General features: G+C 45.8%; 2 protein-coding genes across 2 annotated transcripts in view; both read left to right on the forward strand.

Moving 5' to 3' along the window:
• LOC126516013 (translation initiation factor IF-2-like) overlaps positions 1 to 10,700 on the forward strand; it is a 101,947-nt gene extending 91,247 nt beyond the window's left edge. The window contains exon 3 of the transcript XR_007595990.1: positions 10,038 to 10,700. The gene's annotated coding sequence lies outside the window, so the exon portion shown is untranslated. The remainder of the gene's footprint in view (positions 1 to 10,037) is intronic.
• Positions 10,701 to 10,835: 135 nt separating this feature from the next.
• Ndufaf6 (NADH:ubiquinone oxidoreductase complex assembly factor 6) overlaps positions 10,836 to 24,746 on the forward strand; it is a 22,032-nt gene continuing 8,121 nt past the window's right edge. Inside the window, exons 1-4 of the mRNA XM_050166182.1 lie at positions 10,836 to 11,073; positions 14,110 to 14,209; positions 17,010 to 17,132; positions 22,085 to 22,145. Of these exons, the coding sequence (XP_050022139.1) occupies positions 10,877 to 11,073; positions 14,110 to 14,209; positions 17,010 to 17,132; positions 22,085 to 22,145 (481 nt within the window). The 5' untranslated portion in view covers positions 10,836 to 10,876. The remainder of the gene's footprint in view (positions 11,074 to 14,109; positions 14,210 to 17,009; positions 17,133 to 22,084; positions 22,146 to 24,746) is intronic.

Consider the following 24,746-nt stretch of genomic DNA (forward strand, 5'->3'; position numbering starts at 1 on the left):
GTGTTTTATATATGTATATGTACCATGTTCATGCCTGGTGCCTACACAGACCAGAAGGCAGCATGGGATCCCCTAGAACTAGAATTGCAGGCAGTTGTGAGTCACCATGTGGGTAATGGGAACCAAACCCTGGGGTCCTTTACAGGAACAAAGTGCTCTTAACCACTGAGCAATCTCTCCAGCACCAGTATCAATTTTTTTAAATAAATAAGGTCTAAAGAGAAATACTTCTTTTCTTTCATTACCTCTATTCGTGGGCTTTCTTCATTGACTTTCCTGTAGGAGATGGGGACTTCAGTTACTATAAAGTCAGAGCAGAAACAAAACCAGCAGGGGTGTCTTTCTGTGCTTCCAACAAGCCCCAGCGTGTGGGCTGGTGACACACTGAGACAGAATGAAAATGAGGCTACTGGCCCGTGCTGTAATCCCATTCCTCCTGAGATGGAGGTGGGAGAGACTGTCAGCCTTGGATACTCACCAAGCTCAAGGCTAGCCTGGGCCAGAGGAGACCTTGCCTTACTACACAAAGAAGTTACTGAATTCATCTCGGTATAGAAGGCAGCAAAAGAGGGAGGAAAAGTCAAAGCGGCAGGGTTAGATGAAAGATGAGAAGAAAAATGAAATGGCCTGGTGGGGGTAAGCCCTGGGCGCAAGAGGGGTTGGGGGGAGATGCTCACAGGCAGGCTGCATCCCCAGGTGCCTGCCCTAGGGCCTGAAACAGAAATAAACTGTCCGTAGCCCTCTGCACAATTGTGCCTCCACCCTTCCCATGTGGGAGTGGCATTATCGCAGGACAGCCTGGAATCTGTGTGTGTGCGTGCACGCACATGTGTAATGTATGCATGTAAACAACAGACACCAAAATATATAGAACTAAAATATAGAATCAAATTTCGAAGTAATGATATACATATAAATATATGATCTGTGTATATATATGTGTAAGAATGTTAGATCTACCAGGTTGAGGTGCATGCCTTTAATCCCAGCATTTGGGAGGCAGATACAGGCAGATCTCTGTGAGTTTGAGGCCAGCCTAGTCTACAGAGCGAGTTCCAGGACAGGCCCCAAAGCTACAGAGGAACTGTGTCTCAAAAAAACAAGAAAAAAATAAAAAAACCAAAGTTACATCCTCTGTTCTGATTAGAAAAAATAAAATGAATGCAGAAAGAGTCTACCATAACCATGTGACATAATCTTCCTCCTTCGCATATACGATTTTATGTATTAAATCTACAAAACATCCCCAGAATGGCTATGGAACCAAGGATGTCAAAGAGCAAAATGCATAAAACTGCAATTTCGGTTTCTGTTACAGCAGTATGGTAGGCAACTCTAGGAAACAGAACCGCAGGCTGGCGAGGGGGCTCAGGGGGTTAAGGAACTCGCCTCTGATCCCGATGACTTAGATTCAGTCCCCATGTCCCGCATGGCAGATGGAGAGAAATGACCTCTACAAGTTGTCTTCTGACTTCCACAGAATTGAGGTGTGCACACACACACACACATGTATACACACAGATAAAATACATGTAATAACAAAGCAAGTCAGACAATGGTGGCCCACACCTTTAATCCCAGCACTTGGGAGGCAGAGGCAGGTGGATCTCTGTGTTTGAGGCCTAACCTGGCTACAGAGTAGGTTCCAGGACAGCTAAGGCTATACAGAGAAACCCTGTCTTGAAATAAACCAAAACAAAACAAAAACAAAGCAAAATGTAAAACTTATAAACCAAGAATGATATTACATGCCTTAGAATCCCAGCACCTGGGAGGTGGAAGAAGGAGGAACAAATGTGTGGAGTCACCTTCTGCTATATGGCAATAAAACCAGTCTGAGTTACAAACCACCCTAGAGGGGGGGGGGAGGGAGAGAGAGAGAGAGAGAGAGAGAGAGGGGCCAAGATCATCACAGAGAAAAAGAGAAAAATGCAAAGACCATCCTCCCACAAGCATTAAATATCAGAAATCTGACTGCAGTTCATAGGTGCCCAGGCCCCGGTAAACATGCAACCAGCGCTAAATGCTCGAAATGTTTGTTGACTCATTAGATGACCAACTCTTGGGTGTAATTGCACAATTTTACATTTTAAAAAGTGGTAATTATGGGTAAGTATGATAGGAAAAACACCATGCACTCAAGTTTCTCTTACAGCTGACAATGAGTCCCTTAAAATCAGATAAGCACAAGGTTTGACTGGCAAGTCGGGGAAGCTTTGGTTTAGAGACAAGGCGCCATGTGGTACAGGTTGTCCTCAAACTTGTTGTGCAGCCCAGGATCCTTCCTCCTCTCTCTGTCCAGTGCTGGAATCTCCAATGTGCACAGCCAGCTCCAGCCAGAAGTTGGAACATTTCATAAGGCGCAATGATAGCTTGAAACACTTTTATTTTCTTCCTGGTCTGCCATTCTTCAAGTCCCCCAGTCTGATTTCTCAGCCAGCTGGGATGGCACGGCTAGTTGGTAGCATGATGTATATTGAACCATCCCCCTTTCCTCAGGGTAGATGTAGCCCTCCGAGCATGTGCCAGGCGATAGAAGACCCCCCTTCCTCTGGGCAGAGACATCCCACACCAATCCAACAACACACTTTGCTCCATCAGCCAGGCATATCTGCACACCGCAGAAGTGCACAGCCAGGTGCCCTGCTTCCAGTGCCAGGGAGACTCATCTTTCAGAACACAATGCTGGGCATCCGGCCATGTCCTAGCAGTAAGAGGAAGAATGGGCAGTCTACCTTTGGCAGCTGGGGAAGAAGGCCATGTAAACAGATCACAGCGGAGGCGGGTGAAGTGACCAGAAACACGCACAATGTTAAGGCCTGGGTCTGGCCCAGGAAAACCCAGAAAGGAAGAAACAGATAAATAGGTAAAGGATGAGCAGGAGTGGGGTGGCAAAAGGGGGAGAAAGCTTTGGTGACCAGGACAAACCCAAGGCTCTTCAGGTAGGTACCAGCAGCCTCACAGAGGCAGACTGTAGCCTGAGCCTAGGTCTTGGGTCACATGGTTTCTGTTGAAATTGCCTGGCTATGGTTTTCCTCCCTCCCTCCGTCCCTCTGTCCCTCCCTCCATGTCCCCCTTCCTTCCCTTTGACATGATTCAGATAAACCCTTCAGCGAAGTTTATAAACAACAGAGGGTTGGACAGTGTTCATTTGTCAGGACTGTCCTCTGTGTAGCTCCCTTGGGAACTGACAGTGCCCCCGGGTGGTTGGTCAGAGGCTGGGGTTCGGATCATTACTAAAAGGTCTACTTGAAGACACAACGCACAGGATGTTCCAGGAAGAGAGAACAGCAGAATACCACAACATTTTGTTGGCCAGATGTAACATCCTTGGTGAAAAACAGGTGTAACCTCTGGTTATGAAACAGCACTGAAGATCCGCTGAAGTAGGATTTTGAAACTGCCAGACTGCTTATTGCTCAAGAAATAGCAGTTGTTTTGTTCCAGAAGCCGTGTCGGGAGCACAGATTCCATTTCCAATTCCCACGATCCTTTCCCTGTCTTGGTGCAGTGCTGCCTGCCAGGAAAATCCAGAGGGCGCGTGTGTGTAGAATAGTTATCCAAGCCACCCTCACTCAGAAAAAAAAAAAAAAAAAAAAAAAAAAACCGAGGGGGCCCGGGTGTGAACAAAAGTCAGCCAAGCCACCCTCACTCAGAAAAAAAAAAAAAAAAAAAAAAAACAACTTGTGCGTGTGCTTTGGCAGGAAGTCGGGCACTTCTGAGTCATTAAGGGAGGACAGGTATATATAGGCATCAATCAAAGTGATCGTATGGGGGGTGGGAATGAGAGAATGGTCTCCACAGTGTTTTTACTACATTTATGTGTGTGTGTGAGAGAGAGCTGAGGGTGCACGCATGCCACAGTGCCCATGTGGAGGTCAGAGGATGACTCTGGGAAGTTTGTTTTCTTCCTCTCCATGTGGGTGCCAGGAGTAGAACTCAGGCTGTCTGTCCTGGCAGCCCCACCTCTGTCTGCGGGCCCACCTCCCCAGCCCACGACAGCAATCTTCACTTCTTCCTCTTTAGTAGGCATTCTGATATTTGCTGTTCCGAAACTACTGTGCCTTCTGAACCCGCTCGTGGAGCGAGGGGCCGACTGAAAGCTTCAGTGGGTGCTTTTCTGCTTAGTCACTAGGTCAGCAACAGCAGGAGCCTCACCGGCGGAGTTTTTCCTCAGTTGCTCCAAACTGGCAGCTGCAGACGTCACACCCCAAGGCCAGGTTCTCTTTGCTAACTCCTTGAACCAAAGGTGATGTGAGGTAGCAGAGTCAACTGCAGAAACACCTGTGGGGCCTCAGTCTGCAGGGATCCAGCGAAGCAGACAGCAGCGAATTCCCCTGTCAGGCCCTTGATCCTCCAGGGCCACAAGTGTCACTCTGACGGACAAAACTGACGAGGAACAAAAACCCAGCCCACCTTCGTACCCAGGAAGCACTCTCCAGAGAACAAGAGGCAAAGTCAAGAACACTGTGTAAACACCAAGAAAGAACATTCCTCCAAAGTAGGAAGGCGTGTTGGAACAGGGCAGGTTAAAGACTAAAGATCCAGGGCAGTGGCAGAGAGGCCAGGGATGTGTCCAGTTCTATTTCATGGTCCTGTTATGGGCAATCCCGTGCCAATAACTACTTATAAACAGAGGTTTCTCTGTCCCACCCTGGCTGCTTCTAAATGATCACTCAGAGGCTTAATATTAATTGCAAAATTCTTGGCAAAATATCTTAGGCTCGTTACTAATTAGTTCTTACATTTAAATTAACCAGTTTCTATTAATCTATGTATCGCCACGTTGCCGTGGCTTCTACCGGTCTGCTGGCATCTTGTTTCTAGGGCAGCTGGCTTGCACGTGTTTCCCGACTCCGCCCTTCTCTCTGTATTCTCTGTTTGCCTTTCCCACCTGGCTTTATTCTGCCTTGCTATAGGCTAAAGCAGCTATTACTATCAACCAATGAGAGTAACACATATTCACAGTGTACAGAAGGATATTCCACAGCAAACAGTATCCAGGAAGTGGGTACCAAAGTGGCCTCAAGCACCCCTTAACCTCCACGTTTCTCCCATCTCAAGTCTAGGCCACAATGATCTCTTACTCCAACAACCTTGTCCCCAGTTTCTGGTTCATTCATATTCAGAGGGGATCCCCTCCACTTCTGATCTCTTTGAGAATTTCTCTATTTTATTTATTTATTTATTTGTGTGTATGTCTGTGCGTGTGTGTGTGTGTGTGTGTGTGTGTGCTCCCTTGAGGGTTGGAAGGGAGAGTTATCTTCCCTGGAGTTCTGGATGGTTGTGGGCCTACATGTGGCTGCTGGAAACCAAACCCAGATCCTCTGCAAGAGCAACGAGTAAGTGCTCTTAGCCTCTGAGCCGTCTCTCCAATGCTGCCCTGCCCAGTCCTTGACATCAATATATTTAAACCTCCCACCCCCCGATTTTTGAGAGCACAGGATTTACTTTGTATAAGATTTGGAAATGTCAGATATATTAAAGACTCACAGCTTTGGCTCACAATTATGAGGTGATAATCGCGGATCTGGGCAAGGATTCAACTATAAACTATGACAGAGACATAGGGAGTTTGATTCTGTGTTGGGCTCTCGATAGGGAACTTCGCACAGGACTTGTGAGTCATGAGCAGCAGAGCGTCCTTGTCACATGTGTGCTGTATTTGTTTTACACGTTTGCTCCTGACACGGGCTCCTAACGCCTTTCAAACGTCACGGGTTGTAGGAATATCTTTTGTGCTATTGAGGAGACTCTCACTGGCTTTGGAGGTAGCTTCTGTTTAGGGACTGCTCAGAGGAGGCTCAGTTAGAAGATTTGAACATTCAGTTTCACCCTAACTCCAGCAGCTGTAATTGCGTTAATAATCAGGCATGCCTGCATGCGGAAGCCCCCATAAAATCCTCTGCTAGGAAGATCTTCCTCCAGAGATCACCTAGGTTTGCGAACAAGTGAAGGGGCTGGGAGAAAATGTGCTCAAAGATTGCATGGAAACTCCATGGCCTCCCCATAAATCTCACCTAATGTAACGCTTCACCTGCGTGTTCATATGTGTCCTTTACCGTGTCCATCATCTGTGTGTTCATCTGTGTCCTGTACCATGTCCATCACCTGTGTGTTCATATGTGTCCTGTACCGTGTCCATCACCTGTGTTCATATGTGTCCTTTACTGTGTCCTATGTCAGGGAACCTTCGATTTATAGCCATGCTAAACAAAGCATAGGTCGCCTGGGGATCCACCTCTTGTTATGTCTGTCAGGCGTCAGTCTTGAGAGACTAAGCCCTTTAATCTGTGGAATGTGCAGTTGTTTATGTTAAATCATTTCATATGAAGGACTCTCAACTGGTGTTAGATGTATTGTGTGAATATAGGAAAATGCAATTGTGTTCTCTTTTAATAATGGGGATTAAATAATTAAAGCTTTACATATGCCAATGAAATTAACTATGATGTTGTTAAATGTTTATAAAGTTAAACATTTTGTTTATTTTTATTTAAGTCTTGGTATTTTAAAAAGTTGTGTTAGGTATGAATTGATCATAATTTAACACAAATACCTTTGAAAATGACTGCAAAAACTGATCTTTGGTGGGAAGGCATGGCTGCAGGAGCATGCTGCAGGAGCATGCAGTGGTGACATCATGGTGGGAAGGCATGGCTGCAGGAGCATGCAGTCATGATCTCTCACATGTCATGGACCAGGAAACAAAATGTGTAGGCCCAACTAGCAGTGGCTACAAACTCTGGCCTTTATTAAGCTACTTCTCTGGCTTCTATTTAAGGATTCCAGAATTTCCCCGTGGGGGACATTTCCTATTCAGACCGACTCAGGGGAGGTTGTGCCGGACTTTCATGACCTTGAATTGCTCACACCCAAACTCCTGCTGCCTGAGAGTTAATCTTGTTCAACTCCCTGCTTTAATTTTCTATCCTGATTGAGTAGATACCTATATTTTTTTTCTTTTTCTTTCTGTACTGGGTGGTTTTGTGTGTGGCGTCATCAAAGGAAGGAGCCTCAGCTGAGGAAATGTTTCCATGAGATCTGTCTATAAGGCATTTTCTCATTTGGAGATCAATGGGGGGAAGAGCTCAGCCCATGGTGGGTGCTGCCATCCCTGGGCTGGTGGTTCTAGGTTCTATAAGGAAGCAGACCTAGGAAGCCATGGGAAGCAAGCCAGTAATCAGCTCCCCTCCAAGGCCTCTGCATCCACTTCTGTCTTTGGGCTCTTGCCCTGTGTCCTGACTAGCAATAATAAAGTGTAAGCCAAATAAACCCTTTCCTCTTCAACTGACTTTTTGATTGCAGCAATAAAAACTCTAGGACTCTTTTCTTCCCTCCCTCCCTCCCTCCCTTCCTCCCTTCCTCCCCCCCTCTCATGGGTGTGCTTTTTTTTTTTTTTTTTTGAGACAGGGTTTCTCTATGTAGTCCTGGGTCCTGGCTGTCCTGGAACTTGCTCTGTAGACCAGGCTGGCCTTGAACTCAGAAATTCACCTGTCTCTGCCTCATGAATAGCAGTCACTATGTTTTATAATTACTTGTGGTCATTTTTATTTGCTTAAAATTTTACTTTATTCTTGTTAGTCCTGGCTTTAACAGATGACAAAAGTTCTGTGTCTGGGCACACAGCAGCTGAAGGTGATTAAAAGGACACCTGGGAGGCGGGGGCAGCCACAGACATCTGTGAATTTGAGCTCAGCCTGGCCTACATAGTGAGGTCCAGAGCTGCATGGTGAGACTGTCTCAGTGGAGAAGGAGAAGGGGATGGAGAGGACACAGAGCCTGTACAATTCTGGCAGCCTAGCCTCTATAGTGTGCGTACATCCCAGCCTCTAACATGTGTGTACATCCTAATATCCCAGCCTCTAACGTGTGTGTACATCCCAGCCTCTAACGTGTGTGCACATCCTAATATCCTAGCCTCTAACATGTGTGCACATCCCAGCCTCTAACGTGTGTGTACACCCTAACATCTTAGCCGTTGAACCAGTGTAAGCACAGAGTAGATACTTGATAAATATCTTGAAATGAACAAAATCATAGCGTAAGAATGTGTGATAACATTCGACTAATCAAGTAAGATTGGACAGGCCATATGTCAAACCAAAGTCTATGTTTAAAAAGGGGAAATATCAAAATATGGACAGCAATTTTTGAATTATAGGTTTTAGTATGACATTTTAAAAATGCATTTGCCTGTATTTTTCTTTTCTTCTTGCAGGGTGGGACTAGGGTAGGGAGAGTTGAGACAGGTGTTCTACAGCCTAGGCAGCCCTCTAATTCAAACACAGGCGAGAGTGACCTTGAGCTCCTGATCCCCTGCCTCTACACCTCGAGTGTGGTGATTAGCAAGGAGAACCACAGCTTCCTCAGTGAGGGAGTCTGTTGTGTTGGGTTTTTATATATGACCTATTATATACGAATAATACAAAACATGCAAAGCAAAGCTTGAGGGATGACCCAGTGGTCGAGGGCACTCGCTGCCTTTCTGGAAGTTCCCTTCTGTCTGTTGCATCCAGTTGGGTGGATGACGACCTGTTCCTTCAGCTCCAGGGGATCTGATGCCCTTTTCTGGCCCCCATGGGCACTGATCCCCCAAGAATATAATCATATAATCATGAAAATAAAAATAAACCTTTAAAGGGGGTAGGTGTTGTCAAGATGGCGCAATGTGCAAAGGTCCTTGTTATCAAGCATCAAATCTGAGTTCTACCCATGTTATCCACACGGTGGAAGGAGCTACACACACACACACACACACACACACACACACACACACACACATTGTTTTTTGAGTTTTTGCTAAAGGAGGGCCCTCTGATGACAAACCCAACAGCGGGACATATAAAATGCTGGCATACTGATCTCAGAACTATAAGAAAATAAATTTATGTTGACATTAAAACTAAACAAATGCAGAACGGAGCTCTTGCAACAAGTTAGCTTGACTCTTGGCATGAGGCACGAGAAGCTCTCAACAGAGGCTGTGGAAAAATCCGAGGTAGAATAGTATCTGGAACAACAGAACAGAACTCTTTACAGTGTAGTTATTAATCAACCCAAGAACAGTGAAAAGCGGGCTATATTTGGGAAAATATGCCATTGTGTTTTGTACACGACGAAAGTCATTTCCAGCCATTACCATAGAATGCTAACTAAGGTGGCCACCGTGGGCAACCAATCTGGCTTAAGGCCCCGTTAACAAGTGCGCTTCTGTGGTCTTTATTGGATCTTCTGCACAGGCAGTGAGCTTTCTGCTTCGACTGTGTTCTCAGAGAAAGGGCGCTTTGAGTTCAAAGACATTTCTTGATATCTGAGAATTAGAGTAAGAATGTATTTCCATTTTTATGTATTCAGTTTCTCCCTTTCTTTCTATTTTTTTTAAAGATAGCCCACACAGGCTTCCAAACTCACTGTGTAGCCAAGGATAACTTTCAATTCTTTGTTTTATTTTATTTTTTAATTCAAATGTTCTAACTGTGTGTATGTGTGGGTGCCCATGGAAGCCAGTGGCCTTGGATCCCTCCTGTAGCTGGAGTTCAGGTGGTTGTGAACCGCCTGATGTGGACACTGGGAGTTGAACTTGGGTCCTCTGGAAAAGTAACAAGTGCTATTGTTTTTAGCTGAAAATAATTTTTTCCACACAATATATTCTCCTTATGGTTTCCCCTCCACCTCCTCTCAGATCACGCCCACTTCTTCCTCCCTTTTATTAGAACATAAATATGTGCTCTTGACCACTGAGCCATCTCTCCGGCTGGACACTCAATTATCGGTCCTTTTGTCCCTACCTCTCAAATGCTGGTATGACATGTGTGTGCCACCATACTTGCTGCATGTTCAATTCATAATAGTTGGTAACAATAATCATGTGCAATATAATTTCATTTTTATCGCATTTTAAGCATCATATTAGCATATATTAATTATACATAATAACGGATTTCATTCTGGTATGCACATAATGTATTTTGTATTCGCCTCCTGTTACTCTCTTTTGTCTCCTGCTCCTCTGAGCCATCTCTCTATCTCATCAGGTACAGCAAGCTTTCTTACCCACGGACCCATCTCTGCAGCCTCGTATTGGAATTCGAGATCCTCCACAGGCAAAAAACGCTTTGATCCCTGGCTGAGAGGCTACTTCCCTTTCCTGGGTTCACAATTCTCTCCTCCTGTGTTGCTTCAGCCTCACTGTGTAACGTAGGCTGGCTTTGAACGCCCGGCCCTTCCATCTCAGCCTCTTACTGCTGGCTTAACAGATGTGTCCTTCCACGTTTTGACCTTACCTTCATATGAAGACCTTCTACAAAGGTCTAGGGACTGGCAATGGGAATGAAGCAAGAAACAAAATAATGATTCTGCCCTCTTGTGTTGTGAGAGACAGCCAACAGCCAGCGGGCTACAGACTGGGGATTTGCTGGTTGATAATGGCTGCTTAACCTGTTGTCTCTCCAGCATCTTTGTGTTTTTTCTCTTGGAGCTACAGGCGACCCAGTAGGCAGCACTGGGAGGCCTCTGGGAATACGTGTGGATAAATCAGTATGGCAGGCTTCCGGCTGTGCAGTTACAAGCTAAGAGCCACGCACGCTCCTACTCCTGTTGAGGACCAAAGGAGGTTGGCATCTCCGGGGTGGAGGGATGCAACGTCTGCCGCTCCTTCTGCGAGAAGCAGGCACGGACAACTTCTTTTGGAGTTCTGGAGTCCTGTGAGGGCGGACGCTAGAAGTGTGGGAGCACAGCGACACCTGGCTCCGGTCGGAGAGGCAGACTCCCTCAGCGGGGGCGCAGGGACCTGCCGGGGGCGTGGCCGCATGCAGGGGCGTGGCCGAGGGACGGGGCGTGGCCTCGGGGTCGGAGAGCACGCGACGCGGGTGTCATGGCGACTCCCAGGCTTATTTCAGTCCGCAGCCCAAGGCCGTTCGGTTTGGCCGGCCTGTTCCGTCGCCGGCCGCCTCGGGACGTGTGGGACCGTGCGCGGCGGCTCCCGGGGCCCTCGGCGGTTCGGCGCAGCGTGGCGGCGGCCAGCGGACCCGGCATCCCGGGTTCCGACCACTACTGCCTGGAGCTGCTGAGGTGAGCGGCGGCGCTGCCCCGGGACGTCCCCGAGAGCGGGAGCCTGTGGGGCGGGGAGTGAGCTGGGACCGCATCCTCGGCGTCCTGCTTTCTGCCCCGATCAGGGGCTGCATCCACCACGCCCTGCCTTCTGCTGGCCTCCGTGCGGGTACCTGTTCGCGTGGCCCTGGAATCTTGTCGGGATTTCTTCCCCTGCTCAACGCGTTCCCTGCCTGAACCCTAATTTTAAGGGACCTTGCATGCAATGTAAGCGTGCAACCTTTGCATGCAATGTAAGCATGCAACCTTTGCTTTCTTAGCACTTTTTATTCATAGACAGCTAGTGACTTTAACACCGTTAAGTGACCTTGGGGTCAGTGTACTCTGCAAAGTATTTCACAGGTGCTGAGGATTTAGCTCTGTTGCTAGAATACTTGCCTAGCACGCACACGAGGGTTAGTTAGAGCAAGGGCGCCATACAAAACCTGGCACACTTCTTAGTAGAGAGAGGCAGGTTCAAGGTTATTGTCGGTCACATATCAGCCTCATGAAACTGTACTAGAAATTGTTTACAAAAATTAAAGTCCAAAGCAACTTATTTAACGGTCCCTACTAACTGAGAATCCCATCAAGGGTTGTAAGAATTAGAGCATTTAGGAGCTGGAGAGACGGGTCAGTGGTTAAGAGCACAGACTGATCTGGAGGGCCTGGGTTCAATTCCCAGCACCCACATGGCAGATCACAACTGCCTGTAAGTTCAGTTCCAGGAGAGCCAATCCCCTCTGGAGTTCCTGGGCACTAGGTAAGCGGCGTGGTGCATATGTGTACGCAAAAAACTCATATATGTAAGAATAAGTACAATTTTAAAAATAAAGCTTTAACAATTAGAGCATTTAACTCAATGCCTGGCACATTGTTAGGTTAGTATTTAATAGACAGATGACCACATTTCGTGTCAGATAAAAGGAACAAGGAAGTTGCCTGAGATTTACTAGAACAATCTCATGATGTGTCTGGAAATCCATCTGGGAGTTCCTCCACAGACATGAGTGGGGATGTGGGGTTGGCTGGACCTGCCTTGGAATAGAGCCCTGCGAACATTGATGGTTTAACTAACCCGCCCTCCCCACCCTGTAGTTTGCCCTTCCTTGCTAACAGTGGTGTCTGGTACAGTTTTGTTTAAGACAGGGTTTTTTTGTTTCTTTGTTTTGTTTTTAAATTTTTTTTTTTTTTGGATTTTTCGAGACAGGGTTTCGCTGTAGCTTTTGGTTCCTGTCCTGGAACTAGCTCTTGTAGACCAGGCTGGCCTCGAACTCACAGAGATCTGCCTGCCTCTGCCTCCCGAGTGCTAGGATTAAAGGCGTGCGCCACCACCACCCGGCTCTTAAAATTTTTTTTTATTTTTAGGTTTTCAATATGTTTTCTCTGTGTAACAGCCCCGACTCACTCTGTAGACCAGGCTGGCCTTAAACTCATAGAGATCCGCCTGTCTCTGCCTCCTGAGTGTGGGATTAAAGGAGTGCGCCACCACTGCCCAGAGTCTTTATGTAGACATGGTTGGCTGTGTAGACCAGGCTGTCCTGAAAGTCACGGCCTCTGCCTCCCGAGTGCCACGACTAAAGGTCTGTGCCACCATTTTGGTTTGTTGTTTGTTTGCTTGATTTCTGCTTTTTTTGTTGTTTGTTTTTCGAGACAGGGTTTCTGCGTAGCTTTTGGTTCCTGTCCTGGAACTAGCTCTTGTAGACCAGTTTGGCCTCAAACTCAGAGATCCGCCTGCCTCTGCCTCCCGAGTGCTAGGATTAAAGGCGTGTGCCATCACCACCGGGCATTTTCTGCTTTTAAACAGAACCACCGCCTAAGCTTTATTAGAGTAACTAAATCACCTTGGATTTGGTTAGGGAAATAAATCCAAAATGTGTTTGCTTCTGTGTTTGGCAGGTATGTAGGGTTTCCCTCCATCCTCCCAAGTACTGAGATCATAGGCTTTGGCTGACCCTGTCACGTTTGTTTCCTGTGTTTTCCTTATGGTGTTGGAGACTGAACGCTGCACCACTGACCTACACACTAGCCATTATATTTCTATATAATAATAATATTATGTATAATATAATATCTAATGTATATAATATAGTAATTTATATACTAAACACAGCCTCTGGCTGTGTTTTCGAAAGCTGACCTTAAGCAGTTTTCTGCTGCAGCCTCCTGAGCACATAACACACCCAAGCTGTTGTCCTTTGGATACTCATATTTCTGCAGACTCTTGTCAGGCTTCTTCCTGGTGTTGTTCTGACCAGAAAGTCTCTTTCATTCTTTGACTCTTTGCTGAATGCTTAAGACGTCTTTGGCTTGTTTTATATTTTTCCCGCTCCACTTGGGCATCATTCTTTCAAGAATGTCTGAGGTCTTAGGAGCCAGTGTCTCTACCCAGGTAATTGGTGTTATTCATTGATGCTGGGAGTGTGGAGATTATTTGTGCTTCTAGGCTCTTTTAGCAAATGCAGAAATACACGCACACATTGGTTTATATTCTTATTTCTGTGTCTATGTATATGTAATAAAAGATTACTTAAACTGTTTTCTTCATACTTGCGCCCACTGTCTTTGCTAGTTGTTGTTTCTGGGACAGTTTCATGTAGCCTAGGCTAGCCTCAGACTCCTGACTCTCCGTCCCTGGCTTCTGAAGTGCTGGATCACGAGCGTGTGTCAACAGGTCCAGCTTTGCTTTCTTCTTTTGAAGCTCGCTCCAAGTTTTACTAAAAGCAAAATATTCTGAAGCAATTACAAGTGCTTTGTAAATAAAGATAAAATATGGATTTCCTTTTTAACATGCTTGAAAAGAGAAGCAGGTACTTTTTTTTTTTTTTTTTAAGAAATACTTGTAGAGAAAGTTAAATAATTTAAGAACCAAGCAGCTGGTCTACAGAGTGAGTTTCAGGGCAGGCTCCAGAGCTACAGAGAAACCTGTCAAACCTTCATTGTTCCCAGTTGGTTTTTCAGTGTTGTGTGTGCGGCTTAGACAGTGAAGCTGACTGCTTTTCTCTTGTTCTGTTGTAGGAAGCGGGATTATGAAAGTTACTTGTGTTCCCTGCTGTTCCCTGCAGAATGCCGAAGTTCTGTGTCTGCACTCAGGGCCTTCAACGTGGAGCTAGCTCAGGCTGGTATTAATGTTATGATGTTGTAGAATATGCGCCATACTCAACAGTGAAGACATAGCGCACGCATGGCAGACATCCTTACCGTGTCTGCTAGGGGCTTTCTCTCCCGGAGAAGACTTAGGCTTAGTTCAGTACCAGAACATAAAACTAGCTGGTGAATTTAATATTCCTGGAAATGATTTTAGATTTTTAAGTTTTTCTGAGTATATTACAAATTTGCAGTTAGCATTGTCTATTAATTGAATAAACTAAGGCGAATCTTCCTGCTTTCTCTTAACATTACACACGTGGTGTGCATATAGAAGATGGAAAACGTTGAGAATCTAATGGGAAGTGGCAGTGGAGAATATTCCGGACGCCTGCGTGCAGAGCACAGAGAGTCTGGCAGACCCTGGCTGGTTTCTGTGTCAGAATACAGGGGAAGACTAGAGCCTTTTTCCTTGAGGGCAGAACATGAGCAGATACCAAACGTGTCAGATGGTGTGGAAACAGAGGGGCTGTAGCCGAATGGTCTTGGTCTTCTCAGGACAGCGAGTGGAGGGGTCAGACACCGGGAATGAGGAATAGGGAAGTGTGGGGTCTGGGAGAGAGCGGCACACGCACGCACACCACAGCACGTAAGCACAGGAGTAGCTCAGCTGATGTACAGGACAGGCTGTTTGTTGCCACTGCTGGTGCCAAGAGTACGCACCTCCTGGGAGACTGCCTCTCCGCTGGAGCCTTGGCTGCTGCCCTCGTTCTCGGCTAAGCCTCCTTCTTCCTGGGCACTGAGGCGTCTGAACCATCACTCTGAGGTTTTTTTGTTATTGTTTTTTGTTTTTTTTTGAGACAGAGTCTTGCTGTGTATCCTGAGCTTTCTTGGAACTCACTATGTAGATCAGACTGCCCTCCAACTCCATTGCCTTTTTTGCAGAGATCTGCCTGCCATTTCCTCCCAAGTGCTGGGAATAAAGGGGTGTGCCGTGCCAAGCTTCATGCAATTACACTGATATGTAGGGATATGAGAGCAGGAAAATCCTTCTTGGTTTATCATTTAAAAAATTTATTTGAAAAATTTTATGTGTATGAGTGTTTTGTCGGCATGTATGTTTGTACACTGCATATATGTCTTGTGCCCATAGAGGTCAGAAGTGGGTGTTGGAGCCACCATATGAGCGCTGGGACCCAAACCCTCCACCAGAACAGCAAGTGCCCTGAGCTGCCGAAACATCTCTCCAGCCCTGTTGATTCACCAGTGTTGCAGATTTGGGACCCACAGTGCAGGAGTAGTTCAGAGCTGATACATGAAGCTCCTGCCGCTTGCTCACTTCCCAGGCCATCACAAAAATTGCTCTGCCCGTGTGAGCCAAGGATGCTCAATTTAACATGCATGCAGAAAATCAAAGCAATGCAAATACTGTAATGATTCTCAAAAAGCAGATTTGGAGACACAGAGTAGTAGAGTAGTAGCAGCAGAAGCCTGTTTGCTGAAGAAAATGACTGATTGTTTTGATTTTTTTGAGATAGGCTCTCTTGTAACCCAGGCTGGCTTTAAACTTGTTATACGGCTGAGGACGCCTGGTCCTGCCTCCACTGTGTTGGGTACAGGTTTGTGCTACCCAAGCTTTCCACCCTAGCTTAATAAATTTATTTTTATCTTTTTTTTTTTTTTTTTTTGGTTTTTTGAGACAGGGTTTCTCTGTGGTTTTGGAGCCTGTCCTGGAACTCGCTCTTGTAGACCAGGCTGGTCTCGAACTCACAGAGATCCGCCTGCCTCTGCCTCCCAAGTGCTGGGATTAAAGGCGTGTGCCACCACCGCCCGGCTATTTTTATTACTATTATTTTTATATAATTATTATTTAATGTGTATAAGGGTTTGCCTGTGTGTGTGTGTCTGTATACCATGTGTGCAGCTGGTACCTGTGGAAGTCAGAAAGTGTATTGAATTTCCTGGAACTGTCGTCACAGATGGCTGTGAGCCACCATATGGGTGCTGGGAATTGAACCTGGGACCTTGAGAACAGTAGCCAGTGCTCTTAACCACTGAGCTGTCTCTTCATCCCCAAGAAACAACTCGGAAAGCAGCGAAATGGCTCAGTGAGTAAAAGTGCTTACCCCACAAGCCTGGTAGCCTGAGCCCGACCCCCAGAACCCACACACTGGTAGAAGGACAGAGCTGACTCCCACAGTTGTCCTCTGATCTCCTCATTAATTTATATACGGCTTAATTAGGAATGTAGGCATGGGGCTAGTATGGAACTTACTACGTAGCCCAGGGTGGCCTCCAGCTCATGGCAGTTGCTTTCCCTCCTGGATCCTGGGGTTGGAGGCCTGAGCCACCACACCTGGTTTATGTCTTATGTTAATAAAGAGGTTAACTAACAGCACCGGGAGGAATGTGCATTGTAGGGTTTACACCGTGTTGACCACCCTAGTAATGGTGCGGGACAATCTGATTAGCTCAGAAGTCTCCTCACAAGACTTGGTGTTCAGACAATAATTGCTTCATTTGTTTGTTTCTATTCTGGGCTTTTTGTTTGTTTTGGTTTTTAATTTAATTAATTAATTTTTTTGGTTTTTTGAGACAGGATTTTCCTGTGTTGATTTGGAGCCTGTCCTGGAACTAGCTCTTTTAGACCAGGCTGGCCTCAAACTCACAGAGATCCGCCTAGCTCTTCCCAAGAGTGCTGGGATTAAAGGAGAGCGCCACCACCACCTGGCTATTCTGGGGTTTTAACCTAAGGCTTCCATATATGAGACAGACGGGCACTTTCCCACTAAGCTATGTCTGCAGCCTAGAGCTTTAAACTCTGCTTACAGGTTAAGGATTCGGTCTCTGAGAAAGCAATTGGACTGATGCGGATGCAGTTCTGGAGAAAAGCTGTGGAGGACATATACCACGACAACCCGCCACACCAGCCTGTGGCCGCGGAACTCTGGAAGGTAACGTATGTATATACACACATACATAATACGTATATATACATATATAATACATATATATACTGCGACAACCCGCCACACCAGCCTGTGGCTGCAGAACTCTGGAAGGTAACATGTTTATACACACATACATAATACGTATATATACCGCGATAACCCGCCACACCAGCCTGTGGCTGCAGAACTCTGGAAGGTAACATATGTATATATACACTTGACTTTGGATACCTTCCTCTGTTGTCCTCCACCTTATTTTTTTAGTTCATGTTTCTCACGGAATCCAGAACTGACCGTTTAGACAGACTGGCTGGCCAGTGAGTCCCCAGAGCTGCCATACACACACAGCTACCCCAAATAGGGGTTGTAGATGTGTGTCACCATGCCTGACTTTACATGGGTGCTGGGGATCCAAACTCAGGCCCTCGCACTATCATAGCAAGTACTTTCCTCACTAATCTACCTCCCGAGCTCCGTGTTTTCCTTGGGGGTGTTTACGTGTACGTGTGTGTGTGGCCAGAAGACAGTCTTGATATCACTCTGCATATGTGTACCTGCCTGTGGCCAGAAGACAGTCTTGATATCACTCTGCATACGTGTACGTGCTTGTGGCCAGAAGACAGTCTTGATATCATTCTGCAGGCACCAGCCACGATCGTTGTTTGTTTTTTGAGACAAAATTTCTTACTAGAGCTGGCTGCTCAGTGGGCCGCAGGGATCGCAGCTGGGATTACAAGCATGTACCACCAGTCCTAGCTTCTCCGAAGGGCTCTGGGAGGGGATTCAGGTCCTTAGGTTTGGGTGTAAGCACTCTGCTGATTGAGCTCTCTCACCAGATCCTATGTTTCTTTTTTAAGTGGAATTAAATGTATCTTAATTATATTTAATTTTTTATTTTGTGTGCGTGTGTTGGGCGGGGAGAGGGTAGGGAGAGAGGGAGGCCATGTATTGGAATGCCACAGTACACACATGGTGGTTGAGGACAAATTAGTTCTCTTCCACGAGAGCGATTACCTCCCATTTATGTTTACCTCCCGAGGCATCTTGCTGGCCCCGTGTATTTATTTTAAAAGTGGAAGAAGGAATTTTACCTGTATATTATAAACTGCTTATGTATTTTCTCCACATCTGGTCGCAGGATGGAAACTCCAGTCTGGTGCAATGGTATTAGTGTTTCTGTTCTGTCTGCCAGGTGCAAGGAGACTCTCCGCATTGTTAGAGAGTGTGTGTTGCTGCTCTTTAAAGGGGCAGCAGGTAAAGCCAGGTGGTGGCGCCGCAGGCCTTTAATCTTAGCACTCAGGAGGTAGAGGCAGGTGGAACTCTGAGTTCAAGGCCAGCCAGGACTACACAGAGAAACCCTGTCTTAACAAACAAGCAGCAGGTAAAAGCTTCCCAACCAAGCCCTGTGACCTGAGTTCATCCTTGCAACCTCAACTGAAGCTCCTTCAGACCCAGCTGTGGGTATTTTTGCCTCGATTGCTGATAGACTTAGGTCAGCTCACTGCGTTCAGTGCCATCCCCAGGCAGCTGCTCCTGGGCTGTATGAGAAATGCATATGTAAACAAAACTCTCAGCAGATGATCTAAAATGACTGAAAAAGACACTTAAGGAAATGTTCAACATCTTTAACCATCAGAGAAATGCAAATCAAAACAACTCTGAGATTCCATCTTACACCTGTAAGAATGGCCAAGATCAAAAACACTGATGACAGCTTATGCTGGAGAGGATGTGGGGTAAAGGGAACACTCGTGCATTGCTGGTGGGAGTGCAAACTGGTACAGCTGCTTTGGAAATCAGTATGGCAATTTTACAGAAAATTAGGAAACAACCTACCTCAAGACACAGCAGTAGCACTTTTGGGTATATACCCAAAGGATGCTTAATCATACCACAAGGACATGTGCTCAACTATGTTCATAGCAGCATTGTTTGTCATAGCCAGAACCTGGAAACAACCTAAATACCTGTCACGTCCTTCCTCGTCCCGCAAGGATGACGCAACACACCTGAGCTCTTCCTGCTGCAGTTTATTCCAGGACTTTATTCACTTTCTCTCTCTCTCTCCCTGGGCAAACCTCTCTCAGCCCTTAAGTAGGCATGGGCTGCCAATCCCGGATTGCCAGGTGGGCATTGCCCATAGGTTCACGCATATGCAAGCAGCTGATGATCATTGCGTGATAATAGCATAAGTCAGGTCTTAGCCATAATTAGGAGCTGATGATCAGATGTGGCTTCATGCAGCTCGCTACAAATACCCCTTGATCGAAGATTGGATAAGGAAAATATGATATATTTACACAATGGAGTACTACACAGAAAAAAATGACATCTTGATATTTGCAGGCAAATTGATGGGTCTAGAAAACATTGAATGAGGTAACCCAGACCTAGAAAGACACATATAACATGTACTCCCTCATGAGTGGCTTTTAAACGTAAAGCAAAGAAAACCAGCCTACAATTCACAATCCCAGAGAACCTAGACAATAATGAGGACCCTAAGAGAGACATCCATGTATCTAAACTACATGGGAAGTAGAAAAAGACAAGATCTTCTGAGTAAATTGGGAGCATGGGGACCTTGGGAGAGAGTTGAAGGGAAGGGGAGAGGAAGGGAGGGGAAAGGAGAAAAATATATAGCTCAATAAAAACAATTGAAAAAGAAATCCAGATGAGCGGAAGCCAGTGAGCAAGCCAGCAAGCATACACTTGTGTGGTTTCTGCTGGAAGTCCCTGCTTTGTTACTGCCTTGACTGCCTTAGTGATGAACTGAGACCCGGAAGGGTAAGCCAGCGCGGCCTCTCCTCCCTGCCTTGACTGCCTTAGTGATGAACTGAGACCCGGAAGGGTAAGCCAGCGCAGCCTCTCCTCCCTGCCTTTCTTCTGTCATCACAGCAGCAGAAAGCAAACTGGAACAAGCCCTGAGCTGTGTCCTCAGCTCTGTGTGATCATTGACAAGCGAGTGTTCTCTCTTCCTCGCTCGTCTTCCCCTTCATTCTCCTTGTCCCTCCTTTCCCCTCCGTCTTAACGTGTACACACACACACACGTGTATGTATATGAATTCACACAAATAAGTCTTCCTGGCTCATTTAAGTGTGTTACATCATTTCCATAATGTAACACACTAAGTATTGGGGGACTTACTGATAATGGGAGTATTTTCCTACCGGGTGTAGTAGTAGTAACTTTAATCCTAATTCCTAGGAGGCCAAGGCCGGAGGGCTGGAAGTCACAGCCTATGCTGTGTGACAAGACCCCATCTCAAAAGAAAACATGCAGCTCCACCCCACCCCTGCAAAAGGTTTAGAGACAAGTCTCTCATGTAGCCAGAGCAGCTTGAAAATTCAGTCTACTCCGCAACCCACCCAGTGTCTCTCTGGAGCCAGGATGACTTGGAACTCACCGTGTATTCCCAGGCTGGTCTAGAACTTGTAGTAGTTCTCCTGCCTCAGCATTTTACATCCTGAAGTTACAGGTGTGCTTCATCATGCCCCGGGTGACATAGAAGCTAGGATTTCCACACTAGGCGCACACTCTACCATGGAGGCACAGCCACCACCACCACCACCTCACACCCTGTCAACATTTTTCTTTCCAGTTTTCTATGGTTTCTCTGTGTAACCCTGGTTGTCTTGTAACTCACTCTGTAGACTAGGCTGCCTGCAAACTCAAGAGATTTGCTTGCCGCTGCCTCTCCTGATTACTGGGACTAAAGGCGAGGGCCACCACTGTTCATCTATTTTTTTCTTTTTTTCCTTCCTTCCTTTTTAAAAAAGATTTATTTAGCCATATATGTGTATGAGTGCTCTATCTGCTTATATGACTTATGCCAGAAAAGGACGTCGGATCCCACTACAGGTGATTGTGAGCTGCCGTGTGGGTGCTGGGAATTCAACTCAGGACCTCTGGAAGAGCAACCAGTGCTCTTAACCACTAAGCCATCTCTCCAACCCTTCCAGCCATTTTCTTAAGAAGTATGGTCAGTCTTAACTTGGTTTTTCCCTTTCAGTACACTCATTTTGGGTTTGTTGCAATATTTTCTCATTAGACTCAGGATATGGATTCTTAGTGGAGTGCTTATAGGAAATGTGTCTTTCCCAGGTGTCCCTGCTGGAAGGACACACGTCCACTTGCCTTCCCCGGCACTGCTCTTATTTGTTTAGGCCTTGCTCTATAGCTAGGACTCAAACTCACAATGATTCTCCTCCTGGGACTCCCAAGTAGTGGGATCACCAGTGTGTGGCACCGTACCATGTTGTTCTCAGGGTTTAAGATGCTCTGCATTTTGGGGGATGTGGTTATTTCTGCTAACGAGACTGTGCTGTAAGAGAAAGACTGAATGTAGTAAGCTAGGATTGAAGTCAGGTAGACAGGCAGTTCTCTACTGAGTTCTTGGTTTTATTTGAAAGTATAATCAGGCATATGGGAGTGCTGAAAGGGAGGGAGGGGAAGAGAGAAATGCTGTCACTGTGTGTGTGTGTGTGTGTGTGTGTGTGTGTGTGTGTGTGTTAGCTTGGTTTTTTGAGACAAGGTTTCTTTGAAACAGTCCTGGCTGTCCTGGAACTCACAGGGATCCACCTGCCTCTTCCTCTCGAGTGCTGGGATTAAAGGTGTGCACCACCATCACCCAGTATCATTATATTTTAATATCAAAAATAAAACAAAAAAAAATGAAGGCATCTAACATCCAAAAGTAAGAAAAGAGAAAGAAAGTTGAATCACTAGATGTGTACCGGTGCAGCAGGAGGGAAGACTGGGAAGCCATACTGAGCCTACGTGCTTCTCCGGATCACAGCTTTTCTCCTGAGGTCTTTTCAGAGTGTCTGCCTATTGGATGAGCTGTCCCAAGTGTCCTCTTACTTACCTTTGCGTTGCTTGGTGTATTTTGTTCCTATCTAGAGAAGTCACTTCCTAGTACCTTCTAAACATTTACAACACCCTTGTTTTTTAGGCTGTCAAGAGACATAATCTAACTAGAAGATGGCTTATGAGAATCATTGATGAAAGAGTAAGTTGAAATTGTCTAAGTCTTAAATGATTTTCCCTTTTTGATTCTTAGGTTAATTATTCATGGAGGAAAATTTTTTGTATGCACATCACTTGCCCTTAAGTTATTGTTACTATTTTTTTAAGATGGTTAAATTTATGTGTATATGTGTTTTGTCTGCAAGTATACCTGAGCACCAGGCATATGCATTGCCCAAGGAATCCAGAAAAGGGTTGAATTTTTTGGAACTGCAGTTGATGGTTGTTAGTCATTAGACATAGACATTAAGCTGAAAATTGACCCTGGGTCACCTGAAAAGAGCAGCAAGTACTCTCAACCACCAGGTCATCTCTCTGGCCCTAAAATGCCGCACACAGCGGCCACTGTCTGCGCTCTATGCGCTAGAACACAGTTCGTGAGCTTCAGGCAAGGGGCTGGAGGTTGAGAATACACCCACAGAGACAGACCAACACACAGACCCTACAGTCAATGGTGAAAATCCCATCCTCTGATCCTCTAGGCAAAGCACAGCTTTTAGTCACTTCAATTAGAAGGCTCCAGCAGGGAAGAGCAGCTGAAGGCCAGGACTCATTAGTCCCAACACTAAAATATTTAGAGACAGATCCACCATATATACCTGGCTGCCTGGAGCTCACGAGTGGCCCACCTAGCCCTGAACTCAGAGCAGTGTCCTGAGTGCTGGGCACACCCTCATGTTCATCCCCAACATTTAGTGTCTGAAAGGAGACGAGTTAAAACTAAAGCCCAGGTCTCATATGGGCACCTTGTTCTGGAACTCGTGATAGATCCTCCTGCCGCAGTCTGGCTGCAGGGGTCACAGGTCTGCTCCCTTGTGTCCAGCTGGACACTGCGCTGTTGACGCCGTCCTCACCTAAGCTTCACCTCCTCGCCGCTGTCTCCTCCTCCTCCAGTTAGTAAGCTGGAGACCTCAAACTGTAGTATTGGCAGAGGATGGACACACAGGTCAGTGGTATAGAAATAGAGTTCAGGGGCAGGCAAACGGCTCAGCAAGTAAAAGTGCTTGCTGCAGAATCCACATGACCCGGGTTTGACCCCTTGGTCCCACAAGGTGACAAGGGAGAACTGACTTCCCAAAGTTGTCCTCTGACCTCTACATGTCCCTGTGAGCCGCTGCACCCACTGTCATATGCAGACGCACCAAATTACATCAGTCAATTATTATAGAGAATTAAAAGAGTATACAAGCCGTTTATAGTCAGTTGAGTGACGAGATTATCTGGACAATTCATGGGGAAGATAATGTTTTTAACAGACAGTGCTGGGACCGCAGGGTGTATGCACCTGCAAAGACAGGCTCTAGGAATGGTGGTGCAGGTTTGCACCCCAGCACTGGGCATGTGGGGCTCAGGGTTCAAGGCCATCTTAGGCACAGTCAGAGTTACAAGGCAGCTTGGATTACATGAGACTCTGTCTCAAAAATATTAAAGCTAAATTAAAAAGACTGAATCAGGACTCCTGCCTCACAATGTATATAAAAGTCAGCAATATAGTTTGATGGCCCATTGGGAACCTAAAAAACAAAACAAAGCAAACTTTGTTGAAGACATTGATGTAAACTAAATCTTTGTGATTTGAAATTAGTTGATTTCTTAAATGTATCAAAAGTATAGACAAGAAAAAAGAGATAAATTAAAATTCATTAAAATTAAAGGCTTCAAAAAGTTGAAAGCCCAGAGAGAATGGGAAAAACATTGGCACTTATCTGATAAGTGCTTAATTGATGCGTGAGTAATAAAAACTCAGTGAGAGAACTTGGGGTTCAACCTGAAGATCTGAAAAGCAAAACAGCCAGCCACTGGCTCTTACCTCAATCTCAGTCTGAAAATGGCGGTCCTGCCTCCAGGAATCTCAAAATGAGAGTGAGAGCCATCTCCTCCCATTTTATAATCTTCTCTAGGGCTGGGATTAAGGGCGTGCACCACCTGCTTTCTGTGACAACTAGCGTGGCTACTGGGATTAAAGGTGTGTGTCACCACTGCCTGGTCTGTAAGACTGATCAAGGGGCTCTTTTACTCTCTGATCTTCAGGCAAGCTTTATTTATTAAAATATAATAGAAATGCCATTACACTTAATGTCTAGCATATGTCAGGACTTTCAACTCAGCAATAGAACTTACAGAGAAGACATGAATGAACAATAAGCCCTGAGAAGTGAGGCCTCCATGCCTGTGGGGCTGTCTGTTCATGCTATTCTTGAGCCTTATTTGGGAGGTGATTTGTAAACTCTGATATATAAGGCTTTGATGAGGGTGGGAATTATTTTTGTGTTTTGAGACAGGGTCTCATGAAGCCCTGGCTGGCTTGGCATTTATATAGATTTTTTTTAAAGATTATATAGAATAAAATACATATTTTAAATATTTTGTTTTATATGTATGAGTATTTTGCCTTCATGCATGTTTCATACAGCATGTGCAGGTATACCTTAGGAGGCTAGGGGCATTGGATCCCTACATGCTAAGAACAGAACCTAGGGTCTCTGCAAGAGCAGCCAGCATTCGCAGCCACTGAACCAACACTCTAGTCCCATGCCTGGCTATGCTTTAATCTTTATTGTGCACTATATAAATCTGTTAAGTGATAT

The sequence above is a fragment of the Alexandromys fortis genome, unplaced genomic scaffold (assembly GCF_014885135.2).
Source record: "Alexandromys fortis isolate MF-2015 unplaced genomic scaffold, M_Fortis_MF-2015_v1.1 scaffold_18, whole genome shotgun sequence".
NCBI lineage: Eukaryota > Metazoa > Chordata > Mammalia > Rodentia > Cricetidae > Alexandromys > Alexandromys fortis.